Source organism: Microtus ochrogaster, chromosome 5 (assembly GCF_000317375.1).
Source record: "Microtus ochrogaster isolate Prairie Vole_2 chromosome 5, MicOch1.0, whole genome shotgun sequence".
Lineage (NCBI taxonomy): Eukaryota > Metazoa > Chordata > Mammalia > Rodentia > Cricetidae > Microtus > Microtus ochrogaster.
This window is the reverse complement of record NC_022012.1, coordinates 77349955-77363061: the sequence shown is the minus strand read 5'-3', so window position 1 is coordinate 77363061 and position 13107 is coordinate 77349955. Positions and strand designations below refer to the sequence as shown.

At 49.8% G+C, this 13107-nt stretch overlaps 1 protein-coding gene across 1 annotated transcript in view; it reads right to left on the bottom strand.

Annotated features, from left to right (window-relative positions):
- Coro2b (coronin 2B) overlaps positions 1–13107 on the bottom strand; it is a 114146-nt gene that overhangs the window by 22336 nt on the left and 78703 nt on the right. Inside the window, exon 3 of the mRNA XM_005347799.2 lies at positions 574–690. Coding sequence (XP_005347856.1) covers positions 574–690 — 117 coding nt within the window. The remainder of the gene's footprint in view (positions 1–573; positions 691–13107) is intronic.

Below are 13107 nucleotides of genomic sequence, written 5' to 3'. Positions count from 1 at the left end.
TCCCTCTCCTCTCTCCTCCTCTCTCCACCCATCCCTCTCCTCTCTCCTCCTCTCTCTACCCATCTCTCTCCTCCTCTCTCCTCCTCTCTCCACCCATCCCTCTCCTCCTCTCTCCTCCTCTCTCCACCCAGCCCGTCTCAAGGGGTAGGGTGTAGAAAGCTGGAATTCTATGCCCTCAGGACAACCCTCCCAGCACTGCCCTTGAAGCCACAGCTCCAGAGGACAAAGGAGCCCTCTTCCTTTTGCCTCACCCCTCCCTTCTCCTCTGCACTTCCCTCTCCCTGCATCATAGAGCACAGGGAGAGGCTGAATCGCACCTCATTTTTGGGTTCTAATTCTCACCTACAAAGCAGCACTTGCACACGCAGTCAGCCACTGAAGCACGGGTGTGCCCAGCAAAGATCCTCTCCCTCGGCCCCTCCCTGACCCCTGTCCTCCCTATCCTGGGACTGGCTGAAGGAGGGACAGGGCTGAGAGGAGAAAGAGGGTAATGTATGGACAGAGGTTCTGGGGGGGGAGTAGGGAGGTATGGGCTCAGGGTCATTCCTGGGGACCGTCCATTGCTCAGCTCACCGAAGTGTCCTCGGAGCAGGAGGCGATGATGTTGTCAATGAAGGGGTTCCATTTAATGTCCAGCACATTGCCTTGATGCCCGCACACCTTGGGGTAGTTTGGCTCGATTCTGCCTGTCTGCAAGGGAGAGAGAAAAAAAGCATCAGTTTTGTGCCCCTATTCAAAGTGGCTCAGAAAGGAAAGATCTTTGCCAGGGCTCTGGGGTGGACTCCTGTGCTGGGGTGGACTCCTCTGTTGGGGTGGGCCCCTTACTGGGGTGGGTTCCCCTGCTGGGGTGGGCTCCTATACTGGGGTGGGTTCCTCTGCTGGGGTGGGCTCCTATACTGGGGTGGGTTCCTCTGCTGGGGTGGGCTCCCTTACTGTGGTGGCTCCTGTACTGGGGTGGGCTCCCATACTGGAGTGGGTTTCCTTGCTGAGGTGTGCTCCCTTACTGAGGTGGGTTCCTCTACTGGGGTGAGTTCCTTCACTGGGGAGGCTCCTCAGCCCCTTTACTCCCAGTGTCCTGAGGAAAGTCATAGGCTGTTTTGACCTCTGTGACCCAGCCAGCTGCTGGTTTCTCGAGCAGGCTAGAGCCACAGCCAGGGCCTTGAACATTCCTAGGCTCTGATAAAGGTGACAAGGCTATTTCCCAAAATAGGGAGGTAAGAAACCCTGCCTCCTCTATTCCCCAGCCCAAATTCCTTAAACCCTCACATAAACTCCACCAGTCCCTTCATGGCAGTGGTGGGGGGCACTTCAAGGTCAGCTACAGCCCTCAGGAAGTCAACCTGAACCCTGACATTTGCAGTGTTCCTTTTCTTAGAATCTTGGGTGTCTGGGGGACACCTTGGGGATGCTCTCTTGTGAGAATTATGCTATGTTTTCAGAGCATGTATTGCGTGTGTGTGTGTATGGGTGTCTGTCTGTGTGTGTGTGTGTATGTGTGTGTGTGTGTGTGTGTGTAGAGTGTGTGTGTATGTGTGTGTAGGTTGGAGGTCAGAGGCTAACTTCTGGGGTTCCTCAGAAGCCATCCACCTGATTTTTAGACACAGGATCTCTCACTGTGACATGGAGCACACAAATGAACTAGACTGGCTAGCCAGCCAGCGCCAGGGATCCTGTGATATCGTTTTCCCCAATCACTGGGGTTGTAAGCATGTGCTATTGGGCCCCCATCTTTGATGTGGGCTCTGGGGATTAAACTCAGATTCCCATGCTTGCACAGGGAACACTTTTTACCGAACTGAGCCATCTCAGTAGCCCCATTAGTGTTATCTTTTGTTTTATATGGGTGTCCGTATACCACATGTGAACCCTCTGAGGCCAGAAGAGTGCGCCAGATCCCCAAGATCTAGTTTAGAGACAGCTGTGAACCACCATATAGGTTCTGGGAGTCAAACCCGAGTCCTTTGGAAGAGAAGCCAGTGCTCTTAACCACTGAGCCATCCCTCCAACGACATTTTTTGTTTTATTGAGGCAAGTTCTCGCTCTTAACAGAACTCAGTCTGTAGTCCCAGCTGGCCAGAATTCCTGGCTCTCCTTCTAACAGCCTTTCAAGGGCTGGGATTACAGGCATGCACCACCATATCCGGCTTGTTAGGTGGGGTTGGGACCCCAGTGCTTTATGCGATTCAGGCAAACGCTCTACCAACCAATCCACACCCGCAGCCCTAGACTATATTTTTTTGTGACAAGACTTAAGCGGAGGCTGAGCCCTCTGTGACTCCAGGGTCTACTAAGGCGTTGTCTTTAACTCTAGCAGCAAACCTCTGAATTAGAGGTGAAGAAATGAAGGCCCAGAAAGGCTAATTAAGGCCCCCAGATCAAGCAGCTGAAACTGAGGCTGGGATTTCCAAAGAGTATGATTCCTCAGGGCACGCCCTTTGAACCCTGTCGCTCTTAGCCAGTGCCCCCTCCCAGTGCCCCTCAGTGTGGCAGCCAGTCTTGCTAGCGCCCCACTCTCTCCCACGGCCACGCCTTCGTCTCATCTCACAGCTGCACTTGAGTGTCTGCTGAGCAAAGCTGTCTGCAGCAAGCTGCTGGCACCCAGCCCAGTCCAGGCCACTCTGAGAGGCACCAGGGCTGGCAGTCAGTCAATAGCTGGCCATCAGGAGCACTGATCTAGGAGCCCATGGGGATGCGTTGGCAGTGGAGAGGCAGGTCTGCCACGTTCCCGGACCCTGCGAGAAGAGACAGACTTTGCTTATTTTTAAAATATGTGTGTGTGTGTGTGTGTGTGTGTGTGTGTGTGTGTGTGTGTGTTTGGGTGTGCACCCCAGAAGGCGTGTGGAGATCAGAGGACAGCTCTGTGGATTTTTACCTTGACATGAATTCTGGGGCTAGATCTCAGGCTGTCAGACTTGTGCTGTGCACAAGCACCTTTCCCTGAGACATTTTTCCGTTTTGTAAGACTTATTTGTCTTAAAGCCCAGGCTGGTTTTGAACTCGATACCCATGGTTAACCTTGGACTTCTGTTCCTTGAGCTTCCAGCTCCTGAGTGCCAGGACTGCAGGTGTGCACCACCACTTGCGGATTTCTGCCGTGCTGGAGACAGAAGCAGAACCTAGGGCTTTGTGCCAGGACTAGGCAAACGCCCTACCAACTGAACCACATCCTCAATCCCAAAGACTCTTTGGGCAGATGTAATAGACATGAAAAGCCTCGTGAACAGAGTGAAACAGTTAAGATGTGATGAATTTTTAATACTCTGTGCTTTGGCTTTTATTATAATTTACTTAATTGTAAGTTAATGTAATTTAATTTTTAATAAAGGCCATACTTAACAATCGGCTTTAAAAAATTTCTAGAAACTTAGCCGTAGGCTCTGGCAAGATGACAGACACTGACACAACACAACACTCCTCCTCCTACTAAGACTTCTGCATGGTTGCTACGTTGACATAAAGACGAAATAACAAGTCAAATGCCTTGCCAGACATTCCAAAATTACATACATATACATATAGATACACATCTATATACATACGTATGATACTATGTATGTATATCAGTGACAGGAGGATCTGAATTTAAGGCTAGACTGGGCTAGACAGACTGCCTCATAAATAAATAAATGAATACACAAACAAATAAATAAAGTAGCTAATCCATTCCCCTTAGGGGCTGTGAATAAAGTAGACCCTCATCTGTTTGTCTCCAAACCCGGCTGCAAGCTGCTATCTGATCCCGGCTTCCAATACTTAATGCCAGCCCCCACTAACACTCACTCTGACACTAGTGTGGAGAGATACTATTAATATATATTAGTATAATCAAATCTGGGGCTAGAGAGATAGCTTAGCTGGTATAGTGCTTGCAGACCTGAGGACCTGAGCCTGCATCTGTGGCACCAGGTAAAAGCCGGCTACAGTGGCATTCATCTATAAACTTGGGGTACAGAGACAGGCAGATCCCTGGGGTTTGCTGGACAGCTAGTCCTCCTGAATTGGCAAGCTCCAGGTTCAGTGAGGGATCTCCTCTCAAAAACTCAAGGTGAAGAAGGGCTGAGGAAGCCATTCAATACTGACCTCTGGCCTATACACACACAACACACATACAACACACGCACAACACAGACACACAACACACACATATGCACACAGACACGCACACCACACTAACACATACACATAAACACAGACACACACAGATATATACACACACCACACAGACATATACACACAAAAACACACACACAGACACATGCACACACAGACAGACAGACAGACACACAGACAGAACACACACCACACAGACACATATAAACACACACAGACACATAGACAGACACAGACACACACACACACTCAAAGGAGAGAGTGACTAGCCCAGTCTCTGTAGGGTCTGTGAACAGAGCACCCTCTCACCTGTCAGTCTTCAAAGCGGCTCCTAGCTGCTGTCCAGTGCCGGCTTCTCATACTTAATACATGCTTCCCACCAATATTGCTGCTGACTCTAACACAGACTGCTGTTATTAATATATCGTACCAAACACTATCAGATTCAAACCTCATGACAGTTCCGTTTTACAGCCGAGAAAACAAGTTTGGATTCCTTTGGAGTGTGCTCAGGGTCTTCCACTGTGACACATCGGAATTACTTGCAGGCTTGTATTTGCTGTGGCCTGTGGGCTGCCAGTATCCCAGAAGAGCTACAATGGGTCCCAACTGTATTTGTAGATACAATGTTATATTGTAGTGTCAAAAGGTTGGACAGCCTTGATAGACGGTCAGTGCTGTTCCTATGGTAGGCTCCTTGAGTGTAAGATGCCACGTGTAAGGTCCCTGAGCCTCTGAGGGCTTTAACTTCCACAGAGTCAGACAGGGACTTAGCGTAGGATGGATGGGAGGGGATCATGGGAAGGAAGGAATATAGATGAGGATTAGGTTACATGGGAATCCATTCTACCTGTCAATATTCCAAGATTGGGCAGTGGCTTTTCTGGAGACCCCTGGGCAATATAATTCCAATACTTTTATTTTGCTAAATTTTTAAAGTACATTTATTTATTTATTTAGTGTGTGAGGAAGGGCACACATATGCACACACGTACATGTACGAGAGTAAGCACGTTGTGGTGTCCATGTGGAGGCCATGGGAAAACGTTCGGGAGCCAGTTCTCTCTTTCCATTACATCGGTCCTGGATCAAACTGAGGACCCAGGCTTGGTGGCAAGTGCCTCTTCCCACTGACCCAGCCATCTCACTGGTTCTATGGTTTATTTTCCAGACCGCATCTCATGCAACCTAAAAGGTCAGCCTCTAACTCATTTTGTAGCCAACACAGAACTTATCTTCCTGCCTCCAAATCCTGAGTTCTGGGGCTCTAGGCATGAGCCACTACGCCCAGTTTCTGTGGTACTAGGGCTGGAGACGGGCTTTGTGTTTGTAGGATAACACTGAACCACAGTGTCCCAAACTTTCTGCCGCACTTTTAACAGGCTCGTGGCCTTTGGGTAACGGGTCCACATTGAGAATTTACTCCAGGCGAGCACACGCAGACATCCTGGCTGAGTTAGTTCTCCCCTGCAGAAGCCCTGCAGAAGCCCTGCAGAGAGGAGTCAAAGCATGTCAGTTTAACAACACTGTATCTGTGGAACCCTTATCAACACGAATTGCTAAAGATCTAATATTTAGTAATTTAGAATTGTGTTCTACACACGAAATGATCATCATTACTAGAAACCACACAATCTGTAAGAAAACATACATTCGTCATGAGTATTCCTAACTAGTTGAATATTATTAACGACTTCTGATTCTTTTATAATTGTGCTGGCTAGGTGTTTGTTTTTTTTTTTCCAACTTGATATAAGCCAGAGTCATCTGAGAGGAGAGAGCCTCAACTGAGAAAATGCCTCCACAAGATGAGGCTGTGGGCAAGCCTGTAGGGCCTTTCTTAATTAGTGACTGATGTTGGTGATGCTACCCCAGTCTGGTGGTTCTATAAGGAAACAGGCACAGTAAGCCATAGGAAGCAAGCCAGTAAGCAGCACCCCTCTGTGGCTTCTGCACGCATCAGCTCCTGCCTCCAGGTTCCTGCCTCCAGGTTCCTGCCCTGCTTGAGTTCCTGCCCTCACTGCTTTTGATGATGGACTGTTATATGGGACTGTTAGAGAAATAAACGCCTTTCTCCCCAAGTTGGTTTTGGTCATGGTGTTTCACAACAGCAATAATAACCCCAAATAAGACAAAGACAAACATTTAATTTTAAAACTCTTTAAAAAGATTTATTTTTAAGCCGGGTGGTGGCAGTGCATGCCTTTAATCCCAGCACTTGGGAGACAGAGGTAGGCAGATCTCTGTGAGTTCAAGGCCAGCTTGGTCTACACAGATCGAGTTCCAGGACAGCCAAGGATACACAGAGAAACCCTGTCTTGAAAAACAAAACAATTACTTTTATTTATGTGCCTCTGGCTGTCTGTGTGTCTGCCACATGTGTGTGCTCACTTGCAAAGGCCAGAAGAGGGTCTTGGATCTTCTGGAGCAGAAGGAATAGATTGTGAGCCACCTAGCTGGACTCTGGGAGTCGAACTGGGTGGATCCTCGGGAAGAGAAGTTACCTCTTTTAGCCACTGAGCCATTTTTCTAGCCCCTACCTTAAAATTAAAATCTTCAAAGTAAAAATATCATTTTCCATTTTGGTGAAAGATATGGGTATGTTAGGCAAATGCTATCTTGTTGAGATGAGGTACACCCTTGACTCTAATATTTAACATTTAAATTTAAGTGATAAAGATAAAATTTTTTTTCAAATTTAAAACATTTTTTATGTGGTGTCGGGGATTGAATTCAGGACCTGGTATATGCCAAGCAAGCTAAAGCGCATCCCTAGTTCCATGGATATTGTATTAAAAAATAAACAGCTAGGGCTGAAAGGTAGCTCAGAGGCTCTTCCAGAGGACACTTGTTTGGTTTCCAGCACCCACATGGCAGCTCACAACAACCTGGAGCTCTGGTTCCAGCGAATCAGATGCTTGTTTCCTTTCTTTCTTAATTTATTTGTGTGTGTGGGCTACTTATGTCCCATGAATCACATGAAGAGGACTCAGGTCAACTTGTGGGAGAGGTCAGCTGTCTCCTTCTACCATGTGGGGCCTGGAGATGGAACTTAGGTCAGTAGGCTTGGTTGTAGGTAGTTACCTGCTGAACCATTTCGCCAGACCCCTAGTTTTAACCATCATCATCATCATCATCATCATCATCATCATCATCATCATCATCATCACTATTATTATTATTATTAGTAGTAGTAGTAGTAGTAGTAGTAGTATATAATGTGAATGTGTGGTGGTCAGAGGGCACCTCTGGAGCCAGTTCTCTCCTTCCACTGTTATGTGGACCCTGGGGATTGAACTCAGGTCAAGGTCGCTGTTACCTCATAGGCACCTCTGCTGCTATGGCTGGAGGTGTGGCATCAGCGAAAGGTACCAAACAGACGAACAAACGTCAGTAGAACTTCCATCCGTCTCCCTTCTCACCTTGTGCCCCCCCACCTTGTGCTTCTGACCCATTTCTACACTTTAGAATCACCCGGAAGTTTCCAAAATCCTCACACCCCCTCCAGAGCTTAGCATGTGCTATCCCTATGTCTAAGAGGGAGGCTGGACTTCGGTGTGTCTTTTCTAAGGTTTCCGTTATTGCCATGGGTGGCCATGTTTGGGAACCACTACTGTGATGCCCTGTGTTCTCTTGCGAGCCCAGATTCCTCACACAGGAATGCATCTGAGACTTTGGTACAGATAGACAGGGCCGAAGCTGCAGGCAGCCTTCTCCATGGGGGAGGAGTGGGGTGGGGGATGAGGTAGGAGGCGGTGGCATGCAACCCGAAAGCATAATGGAACATCGGCATACCTGAAACTCAATACCACACATGGACAGACCAAAGCCATGTTGGTGATGGGCCACACAAGGAAGGACTGTCCCCTGTGAGTCCTAAGGCTCATTTGAGTGACGTCTGTAGGCACTGCTTTTCCCAAGGCCTTGGATGGACTGTTGGTATTCTTCCTTCTCCTCTGGAGGGAGGCTAGTATTAATGAGGCTGTTATCACCTAGGGGCCGCCATCCATTTCCCTAAAGCCTGCAGGAAAGGTCAGGTGTCCTATGCCTTAGGCCCTGAGCTCTTTGGCGTCTTTGCCCCAATTTGGGTTCCTACGTCCTCCACACAGCTCATCTCTATGAATTTCACCTAGACAAGGTGATTTGAGAGGTGAGGACACTTGTCCCTAGCCCACCTGACAGTGACAGAGCGGGGATGAGTTTGTACAGGTTGAGAGCAGTAAGCAACTCTGTGGAATGAAAGGGCACATCATGTTCCCTCACACAGATCCTTCATCCAAGGAGCCGGTTACAGGTCCACCCCAGTTGGCCCAGCATTAGCTCCCAAGGACATATCCTCTTCTCCTGGCTCCAGAGAGGAGGGGTACTGGGGACCCCTCTGTCCTTGGTTCTGGGAAGTGACTGCTCATAGTCCTCAGAGTGGACATGCGGGTCCCCGAGACTGGAAGGTGCTGAGTAGCGGTGTGTGTATGTATGAGTGTGTGGCGGGAGGAGGCTGGCGCTCGGGGCTGGGGATTCCTGCCTCTGCAAGTCTCAAAGCCTGTGCTTGTCTTTGCTGTGTGCTGGTTACCGGCCCCTTTTCATGAACCCTGTGCTAAAACCCAAAGACATAGGAACTCCCTTCACCACCGAGCCTGGTAGACCTGTGGAGAAGAGGAAAGCATGCTTTTGGGGACAACCTGGCAGGGGGTCTGAGTCCCTTCCCCTGGCTGTTTTCTCCCTCTCAGGTGAGGAAGGCAAAGAGCCGGAGTGTGCTACAGGGGACTGTGTTGCTGAGAGAGGGGTTTGTGTAGAGGGCGGGGAGCAGGGAGACCGAGGACAGCAAGCTCTAAAGAGGGAAGCAGGGGGATACCTAAGCTGCAGGAGGCCCTATACCTGCAGATGTCTGGATCTGCTTTGAAGAGCTGGAAATATTGAGAAAGACCAGAGCAGAGAGGAAAGCCTGGCTCAGACGGCTGAGGGTCTTGGGCCCTGCGAAGCACTCTAGGCTTTACAAGCAGTGGGTGCCATGGGTCATCCTAAGCAGGAGGAATGCTCTGGTGGAGGGCCCAGAAGCATTCCATGTTACCAGTGTTCTTGGAGAGCCCAGGGATCTAAGGAAGGGCAGGGGACATTAACCCCACGAGCAGGCCTTGCCTGACATCAACACCTTCACATCCTGTGCCGTTGAGGTTCCCTCCCCATCCCTTCAACTAGCCATTTCCAGGATGTTCTTCTCCAGGAGTAGGCAGACAGGCAGCTAAGGTCTGCAGCAGCCAGCCTACCTGGAGGCCCCTCTACACACCTGGCGGAGCTGAGCTAATCTCCAGGAAGGGTCCTCTGTACCTGGTTCTCCAGCAGGATACATGGGCAGCTGAGGTGTGTGGGCACACCTCTCAGTTGACAGATGAGAGAAACCAGAGGTTCAGAGCCAACACAGCACCTTATTCAAGGTTATACAACACCACAGAGCGGGCCGCACTGTTACCAGACCCCTCCTGGGACTTGCTCTCAGGGGAATAAGCTGTCTATGAAGAGCCTCGTGCCCTGAGCTGATGAAACCATACTCTTATGTGTGATGGGGGTGGGAAGTCAGGGGAGGAAGGCAAGATGCCAGCATTCTAACCCCAGCACCAAGTCCTCTACCATGGAGCGGACCGTGGCACACAGAGCATTGCAGCTGTTGGGACTATTTAAGAAGTAGCTGCTGGGAGCTGGAGAGATGGCTCAGTGGTTAAGAGCATTGCCTGCTCTTCCAAAGGTCCTGAGTTCAATTCCCAGCAACCACATGGTGGCTCACAACCATCTGTAAAGAGGTCTGGCGCCCTCTTCTGGCCTTCAGGCATACAGACAGAATATTGTATACATAATAAATTAAATAAAATTTTAAAAAAAAAAAAAGAAGTAGCTGCAAACATCTGGAAGCTTGCAGGCCTGGTGTGGCGAAGCCTTTGTATTGCTTGAGCTGCAGTGAGGAGAAAGGTACTTTTTGGTTTAGGCAAGAGACAGAGAAGGATACCGGGGCCCCAGCCCTGGGCTGTCATCACCAGCTGTAGATTCATGCCTCACAGGCGGGCATGGAAGCTGGAGACAGGGCCCAGACCACCACGGTGTGAGCTCAGAGACTTCTTGATTCTTGTCCTGAACAGACTGTCATCTGGGAAGAGGGAACCTCAACTGAGAAAATGCCTTCTCCAGACTGGCCTATGGGGCATTTTCTTAATTAGTGATTGATCTGGGAGGACCCAGAACTGCGGGTGGTGCCACTCTTGGGCAGGTGGTTCTGGGTGAATAAGAAAGCAGGCTGAGTAAGCTAGGGGAAGCAGGCCAATAAGCAGCATTCCTCCATGGCCTCTGCTTCAGTTCCTGCCCTACCTTCCCTCAGTGACCTGACCTGAGGGTTGTAAGATGAAATAACCCTTTCCTTTCCAAGCTGCTCTTGGTCATGGTGGTTCTATCACATCAACAGAAACTCAAAAAGAGGCACAGGCCTTAGTCATCCTGGCTTTTGCCTGGACACCATGCCTGCTCCAGAGGAAGCCTTGTCAGGGGAGAGGCCGAGACAGAGATGCCGCACAGATGGCCCCAGACAGGAGAACCAGAGGTCACACCCTAGATCAGTCTTAGGTGAGGTCTGGTATCCATGGTACAGAGGTATCTCAGAGCACATCTTAGAGGGCCTACCAGGCCTGTGTTATTGCCTGTCTAGAGATCTCTTCTTTCACAGCTCATCAGAGCCAGGAAAAGCAGAGAAGAGGCATTGGTGGCCGGAAGCCCTTCCTGTCACCCCCATCAGCTCTTCTAGTGTAGTTGTTGGGTAGCCCCCAAGCCACGGTCACAGTTTGGAGAACAGCAGCAGGTGACAAGGACCCTTCATCTCACCCCTGTGGCTCCATGGCTGTTATCACTGCTTGAATTTCTGCCTTTTTGGTCTCAGAGTGTAAAGTGAAAGTTTAGAGAAAGGGCAGTTGGACTGGGTGAAACTGCCACCCTGGTCCTCCTGCCCCCCTGGCAGGCACTCCTAGTCATTCATGGAGTCCTGTCCAAACCTAATATTCAGAGAGTCATGGGCAGGAGACCTAAGTGGGTGTATGAGATGGAGTTTCAGTCAGCCTGGTGACATGGGGTCCAGAGAGCTCTGATGGCCGTTAGCTTCTGAACCATCACTAAGTCCCACAGAGGCCTATTCCTCCCCAGAGCCTTGATGAGTTAATTCCCACCAAGGCTGAACATCAGCCTTTCCTTCCTTCCTTCCTTCCTTCCTTCCTTCCTTCCTTCCTTCCTTCCTTCCTTCCAGGGCCACCCCATCCTCAAGAGAACTTTAGTTGACATATGTGTGTGTGCATGCATATGAATATTTTATTTATAGGCACATAATATATAAATATATAAATATTTTATTTAGTGAGCATAGGGTGCACATGTAGACATCAAAAGACAACTTTCAGGAGTCGTTTTTTTTCCTTCCATCAGTTTGTTCCAGGGCTCGAACTCAGGTCTTCAGACTTGGCAGCAAGCTCTTATTCACCGTCTTCAGCACTCCCACTGGCTTCTAAACTAGGCTGCATGGATCCTATGTGGGTCCTGCTGTAATTATGACTTTCCCCATGCACTGTACCCAGCAACATCTGTGGACTACATGGCCACCTGTATGACACGTGGGGAGTCAGGAATCCCCCACTTCCTGATTTAGAGGATACTTCCATTTTTCAGCTGCATTAACCCCTGCCCCAAGTGCCGGTGGCCACCTTGGGGGTTCTGTACAGGTGTGCACCACCACACCCAGTGTTTATGTGGTGCTGGGCATTGATCCCAGGGCTTTGTGCTTGCAAAGCAGTTTTTCTATCGGCTGAGCTATGTCTCTATCTCCCAAACAAGTTTTGGCTCTCCAGGCAAATCCCTGGAGCTCTGGAATCTGGCCTCTGCAGCTTTCCTGGTGCCCCAGGGCCTCTGCTTTTGCTGAGGCCTGAGCTGCCGCTGCACTGTCTGAAGAAAGGCTGGGTGCTGGGTGACTTCTGAGGTTGTCATTCTCAGCTATGATCTCTGTTGAGGCTTACAGGGTTCAGGGTACCTTGAGGGGCTCCTGGGAGTAAGGGGAGCTGTGCCTTCAGAAAAGGTAAGGAAGGTAAGATATGCAATACAGTCCAGGGAGAGAGGATTTGATGACAGACAGAAGTCCTTCTGAGTCACGGCCCTGCCAATACAGATATATAAAGCATCCTGGGCCACCTCCATGCCTACTGACTGTGGGTCTCAGGGCAGGAGCAATTGAAACCCATCTCCAGGGTTCCTCTGTATGGACCTACTCAGAGCCAGCCGCAGGCACTGGGGTGATAGATTGCAGCCCTGTCTCTGATGGGTGGAGTATAGCCAGTAACAGCAGAGTCAGCTAGAAGTAGGCAGACTGGAGGCAGCCGCACTGCAGGGCTCCTGGATGATGGCTATCCCAGCTACTGGAGCTAGCCCTTACCCTCCTACCTCAGAAATGCCTTTAGTCCACGTCCTGGGGACTGCAGGCGGAAGGTGGAAAGGGAGCAGAGGAAGAGGAGGAGGGAGGGGGTGGGAGGGGGGAGCACTGGTTCAGCTCCATGCTAGATGCTGAGACTAGCAGCTGTGCTCAGCCTGTGAGTCTGGACGACCCTCGGCATGCTCACACACGTATGCACCAAGCAAATTGGACCAGAGCGAGCCTCCAATTAAAGCTGGGCCAATCATATCTCTTGATCTCTTGTCTCCTACTTGCTCACCCATACACACCGCTGACTGGATCAGGATGAATATTTAATTTAAACAGAGCCAATCAGGTTCCCTTCACCCTATTCAAAGTTTTAACCCCTCCCACACCCTTGTGCTTGTCCCTAATTATTTCTCCTTCTAGCCTTATTTCTCTTCTCTTGGGCTCTGTGAGTGCCTTAATTTATTATATGTCCCCCTCCCCCGCAACCCATTCAAATGTAGGCCCCAGAAAGGCTGAACTTTTTCTTCCCTTCCCTTCCCTTCCCTTCCCTTCCCTTCCCT